Here is an 11,095-nt window from a genome sequence, read left to right as displayed (position 1 = left end):
TTCCTACCGGCTCCTGCGGCTCTGGGTTGGAAGCGGTCCTTTAGCGCCGCCCTGAAACGAGGAAACGAGGCGGACTCGTGCCCCAGATTGACCCAACGGACTTCGTTATTCTTCTAGAATACTTTTTTACTGCTTTCGTGCAAATAATTGAAGTGCTTTTAAATCTGTGTGAGTGAATAAGGTTATTTTTTGCTGAAAACGCATAACTAATGGGTCAGCTGTAATGCATGAATTGGAAAAAAATTATAAGAGCAGAAGTAGCTTGGCAGAAGATGAACTCAGTAGGATGGTGTTTTAAAAATGACTTGGTTCTAAATGGAATTTTGCATTCTCTGTAAGAAGAATAGGTCTTGTTTTGCTGATTCTGTTTTTGTTAATGTAAATATGTGTATTCAGTGATCTTTCTCGAAATTTTTTTTAGACACCTGTTCAGATAAAGGAGTTTGGTGCAGTAAATAAAATTGACTTCTCCCCAGTTCCTCCATATAACTATGCTGTCACAGCCTCCTCAAGGGTAAGTGGCTTTTTTGAGGTTTTTATGTTCTTGCCCTTCAGTTGGTGTCTTATGAGCAAACTTAATATCTTCTTGTTTTGATAGATCCACATTTATGGTCGTTACTCTCAGGAGCCAATCAAAACGTTTTCTCGCTTCAAAGATGCTGCTTATGGTGCCACATACAGAGATGATGGCAATCTGCTTGTTGCTGGCAGCGAGGAAGGTAGCATTCAGCTCTTTGACATTAGTGGAAAAGCACCTCTGAGACAATTTGATGGTCATACCAAGTAAGCCAGTGTTGTGTTTTCCTTTGTGTGCCTAAGCTCTTTGGGGCATTTATATAAGTCTGTTTTGCATTTTGCTGAAAACCTGGATAATACTGATCTATGTTGTTTGCAACTGTCTCACATAGACTTTACTGAAAAGTAAGTTCTTAAATTGAATTCAGAATTGGGGTGACTTTTTAAAAAATTCTAAATATGATTTGAGGACATGGAAGAATAAATAGATTTTCTCATTCAGGTACATGTCTGTTAATATGTTGTGTAGAGATAGTCTTGTGACTAGATGGCACCGATAAGCACATTTTATTTGATGCTGGCAGGAAAGAGTTTTTATAAATGGCTAAACAAAACCAGTGAAGAAGTACTTTAGGAAGAGCTGGAATGACTTAGAAAAACAAAACAGAGAAAGAACAGAAAAACTCCCATGGCAGAGTGGGGTTGGGGTGGGGAAGGAGTTAGAAGAGTTCAGATGTATCAGTCAGGAGAAGACAGTGATAATGTTTAGATTAAACAGATTGCTCTGCTATGGTAGACTGATAAGTCTTTTATCCACCTAGAACAACAATTCCAAACCTTCCTTCACTGGAGAGTACATAGGCAGAGGTTGAGAGTGTTTCTGTTTGAGGTGTGTGGTTATAGAGTGTTATCTCATGTCCTAATCAATAGGTTAACTGTAATAAGGTTGAGAGTCTTTCCCATCAAAGTCATGCTCCTTCAGGATTTGACAATGATAATACAGATTTAAACAGTGATTTTAAAGGACAAGAAGAGTGTCCAACTCAGTCATATTTAAAACTTATTGTTATAAATTTATTCTAAAGGACAGTGCTAGTGCACAGACCTCTAAGTAACAAAAGCAGAATTTGCAGCTTAGGGAAGCATATGTCAGCATGATCCTTTTCTGGGTGGAAATACAAAAACTAAAGTGTTTTTAATCTCAAAAGTGAGGCTTTGTAACTTCTAATAGTAAATACTTTGCACTTTTAATATGGAATACTTCAATAAACTCTTTATGCAGACTACGTGCTCTGGAAACAAGTATGTATTTTAACTTTGGATATTGTGGACTTTGACTTCTAGAGCTGTTCATGTAGTGGGATTCCTGTCTGATAAATACCGAATATTTTCTGGTGGTGATGATTATTCATCAAATTTGTGGGATATTCCAAGTGCTACAGAAGTCGTCTCATACAGTGAACATACGGACTACGTGAGATGTGGGTGTGCAAGTAAAGTGAATGCAGATGTCTTTATAACAGGTTTGATTTTCTTTTTTACATATGCTTCCTTTGGGTTGAATTGAACTAAAAATGCAGAAAAATAGTTTTTGATACAGTAGGGTCTTGTTTATTATAATTTAAACATGGAAGATCTGTCTTCCTGCTCAGTACCTACTCTGTTGTTTCCTTTGTGCTTGCTTTTTAAGCTTAGCACTGATGTCAACTGTAGAGAAATGCTGAGTGAACTGATTTTTAGCATCTTGTTGCTGTAGCCTGTTAGGGTCAATGGGACTGTTCTGACTTGCCTTGGAAAGTTCTAAGAAAATCCTGTGGATGTATCCTTTAGCTGGGCTTGACTGAAGTGTTTTATCAGGTCCCAGAGGAAGGCACTAGTTCCATTGTAGTTTGTACAGCCCAAAACTAGCAGACTCAGAAATGAAAGGTTGTGTGAGGCGGTATTTGAAACTGGTTGCTTTTAGTTTTCCTAGCAGTGTCTTTCTATTAGTCTGCGGTAAATTGCTATGAAAAAACTAGTTTTCCTTACTTAAGAGGTATAGGAGACGAGGTTTCATCAGGTTGCCTGATATTGATTGTTATAAATACACTTAATTAATGGAAGGAAAAAATTAAGGCTTAAATTACTTTTAAGGCCTGACATGCTGCTAGGGCTAGAATTGGAAGACTTACGTTGCCTGCAGGCTATTAATTAACCAAGGTAAACCACAAGGTGTGCTAAGCATATGATTTAAAAGTTTCCGTTTGACAGGAGCTCCCTTAGATTGTAGGATGTGTCTGGTTTAGTTCCTGAAGTAATTGAAATTATAAAACTGGATCTATTTACGGTGTTGTTTGCAGGTTCCTATGATCACACTGTGAAACTATTTGATGCACGAATAAAAAGTAGTGTCATGACAATAGAACATGGCCAGCCTGTGGAGAGTGTGCTTCTGTTCCCATCTGGTGGGCTTCTGGTATCTGCAGGTACGTCAATAAAATCTCATTTATTTTCTGTGAGCCTGATTCAAGAAATATTTCAGCTGCTTCTTTCGTGTGTGGGGTTTTCATTTGGTAATGAAGTGGTAAGTGATGTAACAGCTGTATTTCTCAAAGGTCTTCTTTAGGAATCTGTGTTCATCTGGAGGGTGAAGGTAGAGGCCTTTTGTCCCTGGTTTGGTTTTCTCATAGTTGGTCAAAAAAACCAAAACAAAACCACCTTTAGTTAGCCCAGTGTTAAAGTGAAGCAATGAGCCTATGTAAATAAGTTTTAAAAGGATGGGACTGGCTTTTTCTTAATGATAAGATTTTCTTTTTAGTTTCTTCTTGACACTACATCAGAAGTCCTATAACCCAGTGGTATCTAAATTTTTTTTTTGTTGTAAGGAGTATGTTGAATCATTCCACTGTGTCTGCAGAATGGCTTAAAAAAGAGCAGGCTGTAGTGTGTCTTGTCCCAGGAGATAGTCATAATAGATGGAGACAGTGAGTAGGTAGAGAAAACTCTTGTGCTACAAAAGAGGCACTGTATCACTCTGTGAAAAATTCTCCAGAGAAGTGTAAATGTGTACATGTGCCAAACTGGTTTCTGTGTTTCCTTCTCACAGGTGGTCGATATGTCAAAGTTTGGGATGTACTAAAAGGCGGACAGTTACTAGTTTCACTTAAAAATCACCATAAAACTGTAACTTGTTTATGCCTGAACAGCTCTGGACAGAGGTTATTGTCAGGATCCCTGGACAGGTTAGTATATTTTGTGGCTTTGTTGTGATTTAAATTCTGTAGGACTTTTTTTGCTTTGAAGGTAATTATACATTAGTGTGAATCTGTGCATGTGTTTTGGGTTTAAACTCTTCTAACTGTTAGAGATACAACTTATTTGAAAACGTGTCTTGGAACCGACGTACATACAGCAATATACATTAACTTTTTCCACTTACTAGCCTGAATAGAAGTAAGGGTTGCATGTGCCACTTGGGAATGCATGTGGGGGACTTCTGAATAAGAATTCATTTTTTCTGAATCTCTAAACTGACCTTTGCAGTCTGTGTAAAGTGACTACTCTTAACTTTAATGCGGTTTTAAAAAACTGAAGGCATATGAGTATTCACCTTTAAAGAACCTGGGTTTTGTGTTGCTGTGCTGTTGCTTTTTGTACCCAAGGTGCACAGGTGAAATATGTCCTCCCTGCTTTTTTGTTTGTTTGTATTGAGTGCTGGTACTCAGCAATTGTTGTCTCTGAAATGACAGTGGTACCTTCAACCAGATCATTAAAAAGCAGCTGAATACAGGAATATCTGTGGATTTACTTCCAGAAATTGTCCATAGATCTTACATTTAAAATTTAAGAACAAATTTGAAGAGATTATGTCTTAGTGTTTCCAAATAAACATTGCTGAAGTCAGATAATCACTACATCTGGCTTCAGTTTCTTTTTTCTGTCCTTGCCCCATTTTTATCCTTTTTTGGTAGGGGTAATCCTTTCTTTTGTGTGTCTTTTAACAGAACCTTTCTGTTGCAGGAGAGGTAAAACTAAGCTTAGTGGTAGTCTGAAGAATGTTTTGTATAAATACTCTGTTTCCTTAAATGACCTGTGGAAGTCGAGAGTGATGAAATTCCTATGAAGTGTCTCCAATAAGGCATTAGTAACGAGGTTTTAATCATTACTCTTCTGTACAGGCATGTGAAAATTTATAGTACTACTTCCTACAAAGTAGTCCACAGCTTTAACTATGCAACATCCATCCTCAGTCTTGCATTGTCGGTAAGTAGATTAGAAATCTGTCTAGGCAAGGTAATTACTTATACCTTTTAAGTCACTAAAATAATTATTTTTTGCTTTCACTGCTGTTGGGTACCTGTGTCAGAATAATGCTGTACATGCAAAGTAGAATGACTGTATGTATTCTCCCTGAGTAAAAAATGTACCAAGAGGTTTTAAACATACTACATTAAGATACCAAATGTTACCTGCTTAGATCTGTACAATATTGTGTGTTTATCAAGGACAGTATATATCATGGGGAAAGTATTCAGTTTAGAAGTGAAATCGTTTGACTTTAAGAAGGTTGTACTCATCTTTTGCCTTTAAACAACCTTCTGGGTCCTCTCGTGTGGCAGTGATAGAAACAAAAAAATAGGTCATTTATTGAGAAATTTAGAATAGGGTGAACTTGTCTTAAATGTTGTTGGTGTCAGATTGGCCTGAGGAAGAAAAGAGGAGAGAGCATGAGGTATGAGCATAAACAAACCTGTCTGCTGAGGCATGTAGTCTTATTCTCTTGGAAACAGAAAACAGACTCTCATTTCTCTGAAACTTTTCAGTTCCAATGGATAAGTCACCTGCTGGCAAGAAATTTGGAGCCTAGCACTACTTTTAAAAACAATGCTGTTGTCATGTACATCTCACCTTCTTCATAGCCCCTGAACAACATGTAAGAGAGACTGTGAGGGATCTTTACTACCTTTGCTACTTTACTGTTGTCCTGCTCTTCTGGAACTTAGGGGAAGGTGTGTATGGAGGGGGTGTTTTCCTTCCTGTATTTTCTACTTTATTCCATAGGGACCTAGAGGTAAATGAGTTTTGAATTACTTTTGTTGAGGTGAAGAGTACAGAACCAAAAAAAACCTGTATCCTTTAAGCCTCTACAGCAGCTGCAAAATGTGCAATTCCTGTGGTTTGGCATTTCTGGAGCTGTGTATATATCTTTTGAAACGTAGTAATTTTTTTCCTATTGACTAAAACCCTTGAGTTTTAAATCGTCATGTAAGAATGTAAGACTGGCTCTACTGGGTTAAACCAAAGGCTGGTCTAAGTCAAGACACTGCTTCCAACTATAGCTGTGAGTAGATGTGTATGGAAAACTAAAACCAGGGCAAGTGCTTATGATGTTTCCTGATATTGTCCCAAACTCCAGACTCATTTTCAGATGAGAAATTTGCTCATCAGAGTGTAGTTTCTGCGTATTTCAAGGAATTTCTGTTACATGAACCTGCTCAGTCTCTCCTTGAGCTTGGACAAACTTTTGACTTGCGGAATAAAGACTCCACAATCTGTAAGATTGTAAAGTAGGTATGTTTATTCAGCGCGGGGCACACGGGGGTATCCCCTCCGAAGACGTGCGTGCCGAGCATAGTGGCTCACTTCCTTTTATACAATCAATTAATGCATATTCACAAGATTTTGAAACATGCTTATACATATTAATGACCTATCCCCACCTCTCATGCTAATTAGGTTCTTCCCATCTGCGGCTGCGCGGTGCCTCCTGGTGGTGGTTGCCGAGGGTCGTGAGGACGAAGATGGGGTAGTCTTCCCTGTTACCTTTTGTTGACCGCGATGCATTGCACAGGTCCAGTGCTCCTTACAGCTGCGTTGGCCCTTGTCCGAGGTTTCTATCTGCGTCGAAACGCAGAACGTCTTTGTTCTTGCCAGGAAATGTCTCTTTGTAACTAACCCCGAGTTCCTTCCGGATGATTACTCAAGAGAGACAATTCGAGAGGCCTCATGTAGCAAATGGAGTTTACAGCACAGTACATTCTGTTGCAAAAGCAAAGTACGTTCTATTATAAAAGCAAAATGCCTAAAGCAAGGTTTCGGTCCCCCCTTTTTATTCTGCCTTGTGAAATCTTTCACAACCTTATTTCTAGATTGTTCCTGTTCTATCCAGAGAATTTCGAAAATATTTTCCTGATTGTAGCTGATACCTTAATTTATGCCTTCTCCAGTCTTCATAATCTAAAAAGGTCGGTCTATTCAGACGCTTCATCGTGAGCCAAAGCTTAACATACATTTCTGCGATGAGAACAAAACGTATTATCGTAAGCACTAATAACACAATGATGGGGTGTAGCATCTTACTGAAGATTCCAGTAGCTGTTGGTGACCACCCGAAAAAGATTTCTCACCACTGATGTTGCCCATCTTTCTTCACTCTGTCCAATACTTGATGTATTTCTTCTGCATCGTGGTGGACAGCAGTCAGAGTCTTTTGTCCATTTTCTTGGGCTTGTTTAGGTAATTGTTTCAAATCATAGTGTTTGAGTAACTTCTTATCAAAGAAAGATTCATCCTGATAAGAATAAGCAGTGAATCATGAATTAGCATATAATTAGATTGCGGTAATTGATAAGAGGTTACAGGAGCTGAGTAGTTAAAATCACATCCTATAATCCTCATAAAATTACAAACGCAAATGTTTGAATGGCTGTTTATGTGTACTGTAACATCTTCTATAAATATGGAATCACACAGCGTTCTCATAGAAACACATCCTTTCCCAGTGATATTAAATAATAATATAACCACTCTTCTCCTAATTGACTTAAATCTTCCCCTTTGAACTGAAAGAGATATGGCCTGACTTGTAAAATTTTGAAAGGACTCAGGTTTTCCTTCTGTCTGGGCTTTGCTCTGAGTCTCAGTAAAGACAAGGGAAGCGCTTGATACCAATGTAAATTAGTCTCCTGGGAAATTTTGGCAATTTACTGTTTGAGTAGGTGTTTCATTTTCTCTACCCGGCTGCTAGCCTGCGGTCAGTAAGGAGTGTGAAGCTGCCAGTGTATTCCCAATATTTTGCTAATCTGCTGTACAATCTGGGCAGAAAAGTGCAACCCTCTGTCTGACGAAATTACAGTGGGGACACCGAATCGAGGGGTGATCTCATTTAGTAGTGCTTTATAGTCACTTCCCTTGCTTTGTTGGTTCGACATGGGAAAGCTTCTGGCCAACCCGAAAAGGTGTCTGTTAAAACCAATAGATATTGATACCCCCCTTTTTTAGGGAGCTCATAAAAGTCAATCTGCCAATGTTGCCCTGGGACATTTCCCTTTCCAGTGTTACCCATCTTAATTTGGTGAGTCGTGTCTGGATTGTTTTTTAAGCAGATTTAACACTGTTGAGTTACATACAGTATACATATACATACAGTATACAACACCTTACGGCGGTGTATAAATTCTGGCTCACTGTTCCTCTAGTTAGGCTCTTACGTAGGGCTTCTGCTCCCCAGTGGATCGTCTTATGTTCCTCCATCACTAATTTCCACAGGAGATGATAGGGCACTACTATCCGCCCATCAGGTATACTAACCCATCCATTGCTCTCAGCTTTTACTTCCAAATCTTTTATTAGGTTTTGATCCTCCTTTGAGTAATTGGGATTTGAATCAAAATCTAATCCTGTATATTTACTGTATATTTTCTCTGCCTTCCTTTTAGCCTCTCGGTCTGCCAATTGATTCCCAATTTCTTATTCAGTGTCACCCTTCTGATGCCCCTTACAATGCATTATGGCCACCTTCTTGGGCAATTTGATAGCCTCTCAAAGTTTTAAAATCCATCTGTATGCTTGATCTTTCCTTTTGCTGTGAGTAACCCTTGTTCCCTCCAGATGGCGCCGTAGGCATGGACTACTCCAAAAGCGTATTTTGAATCAGTCCAAATGTTAATTTTCTTCCCTTTTGCAGTTTCTAATGCTTTTGTCAGGGCAATTATTTCCGCTTTCTGAGCAGAGGTTCCTGCAGGTAATGGTTTAGCTTCTGTTACCTTCTGGGTAGTGGTTACAGCATATCCTGTCTTACGATTTCGTTGGACCACGAAGCTGCTCCCATCTATAAACCATGAGTCCTCAGCATCCTCCAGCGGTTCTTCTTTCAGGTCTGGTCTACTGGAATAGACAACTTCCATAGTTTCCAGGCAATCATAGTGGGTCCGCTGAGGAACGGTGCTGTCATTCTGAGGATGGTTCTGAGTTCCCTTGCATTGGTGGGTTCAGGGGTGCAGCAGATTGCCTCCTTTTGTTCTGTTCCAAGTTCCCGTTCTCCCCCGGAGATCTTGAATCCAAGATAAGTCACTTGCAGTTGGACCATCTGAGCTTTCTGCTGAGAAACTCGATAATCACTTAACCCCAGAAAACTGAGCAAGCTTATAGTCCATTGCACACAATCTTCCTTAGTCTCAGTTGCAATTAGGAGGTTGTCTACATATTGTAGTAGCGTTCCCTGTTGTGAGGAAGGTGTCTAGTTTTCAAGCTCTCGTGCTAACTGATTCCCAAAAATAGTGGGGCTATTCTTAAACCCTTGCGGTAACACTGTCCAAGTCAATTGGGTCTTTCTCCCTGTGTCAGGATTTTCCCATTCAAAGGCAAACAGCTTCTGACTCTCGGCTGCCAGGGCTGGGCAGAAAAAAACGTCTTTCAGATCTAAGACGGTAAATCATACCTAGGTTTTTCTCAGTTTAGTAAGGTGTAAGGATTGGCCACTACAGGATACAAATCTTCCACGATTTTATTTATCGCCTTCAAATCCTCTCCCAGCCTATAACTTTTACCATCGGATTTCTTTACTGGAAGGATAGGAGTATTCTATTCCGATTCACATTCTATCGGTAACCCATAATTTAGAAATCGGTCTATTATTTCTTTAATTCCTTTCCAATCCTCCGCTCTCAAAGGGAGACATAATCCTCACTGGTTTAGCCTCTGGTTTCAGCTCAACTTTTACCGGGGCAGCATTCTTTGCTTTGCCTGGGATATCTGAGGCCCACACCCCAGGATGTACTTGATGTAGAATTTCTAAAACTTCTGGGGAGGCTTGGTTTTCCTTGTTTTCTGTTTGGATTAAGTGCCAGACTCAGAATCTTGATTAATTTGGTATTCCCCACTTCCAAGCTAATTTCCCCTTTTTTAAAACTGATTTTTGCTCCTAGATGTTGTAGGAGATCCATCCCAAGTAAGGACTTTGGGGCATTTGGCATATAGAGGAATTTGTGCATCACAGTTTGGCGTCCCAATTTAAATTTTAAAGGTCTCAAGAAAAACACCCTTTCCCGTTGGCCAGTGGCTCCAATAATCATTACCGAATCTTCACCCTGAGGGGTTAGACACTGATTTAATACAGAGAATGTAGCTCCTGTGTCCACTAAAAATTCTACTTCTTTTCCTTTATTCCCTAGCTTCAATTTAACCAAGGGGTCTGCTAGGGTAGATTCCCTAGGTTCCAGTCATGCTGATTTAATTCCTTTTGAGGTATCTCTCAACTGTGGGCACCACTTCTTCCAGTGTCCTTCCTCACCACAGTTTGTACACTGTGGTGGTGAGTTCTTAATTTGAGGGCATTCCCGTTTCCAATGCCTGGTCTTACCACAATAGGCACACTGATCTGTCCTTAAGGGGGACCTAAATTCCTTCCTTCCTCTGGTTCTTCCTTGGAACCCTTTTCTTTCTTCTTTAGTACCGTCCTGCTCTGACTAGCTCCCATCCTGCTTGTTCACACAATGTGTTGCAGAATTCTGAACTGAAGTCAGTAAAGCTTCTCCACTTCCAGCAACCTCAGCAATACGCCCACTCTGTCCGCAAGGACAATTTAACTGAACACCCAGGTTTACACTCGAAACACTGGGTCACTATGATGGGGTGACAATTTTGACACCGAGTGCAAGGAGTAGGGGAGACTTCCTCCTCTCAGTCTGCAGCTGCCACGCTCTCCTCTTTTCTCATTCACTCACTTTCCATTCACTCGGCAGTAGCTTAAGTAATCTCCAGCTGTTCTCCTCGCGGAGTAACGGAACTGCAGATTAGGAACTCCTCGCTTGCTTTGTGATTACACCACGTCTCATTCACACCACAATCATAAAGGATCCTTTATTCCGCACACAACAACAAACAAATAATACTATTAGAGCAGCAACAAAGACGCCAGTGGGCACCCCTAGATATATCAGGCAGCTCCTTAGGACTCTAACCTAACGCCTGAACCCATATCTTGTTCCTAATACCCACAAAATATACAGGGATGTACTGTGCGCCAGACATCTCTGCGTGACTTACCAGATGCCCTGGCCACGCGTACAACTTACAGGCTTTCCCTATGAAAAGTGGCACAGCCTTTGAGTCTGTGCCACTCAGAAGGTCTTTGTGTCTGTGGGCATCAGTCGATCGGCGGAGGCTCCTCCAAGAAAAGCTTGGGGCTGGCCTAGGAGTGTCCGCCCCTTGCCTGGTCCTCACGGCTGCACAGAGGTCCTCCTGCCTGGCTCACCGAACTGACTTGGTTCTGCAAGTCACTTTTAACCTTTACTATATTCCTTGACAAGGAGTTCCACAT

At 40.4% G+C, this 11,095-nt stretch overlaps 1 protein-coding gene across 1 annotated transcript; it reads left to right on the top strand.

Annotated features, from left to right (window-relative positions):
• Nucleotides 1-421: 421 nt before the first annotated feature.
• On the top strand, nucleotides 422-8,233 carry LOC104470204 (U3 small nucleolar RNA-associated protein 15 homolog; the record flags this gene model as incomplete). The annotated part of the gene is made up of 8 exons (XM_010085044.1): nucleotides 422-514; nucleotides 599-783; nucleotides 1,861-2,039; nucleotides 2,856-2,981; nucleotides 3,602-3,737; nucleotides 4,674-4,758; nucleotides 6,347-6,503; nucleotides 8,214-8,233. Coding segments are annotated over 8 exons (981 nt in total), but the record flags the coding sequence as incomplete, so codon positions are not given.
• Between the last annotated feature and the right edge of the window lie 2,862 nt (nucleotides 8,234-11,095).

This window comes from Pterocles gutturalis, unplaced genomic scaffold (genome assembly GCF_000699245.1).
Source record: "Pterocles gutturalis isolate BGI_N339 unplaced genomic scaffold, ASM69924v1 scaffold29425, whole genome shotgun sequence".
NCBI lineage: Eukaryota > Metazoa > Chordata > Aves > Pterocliformes > Pteroclidae > Pterocles > Pterocles gutturalis.
Note: the sequence above shows the minus strand (reverse complement) of the source record. Positions and strands in the feature narration are given on the sequence as shown.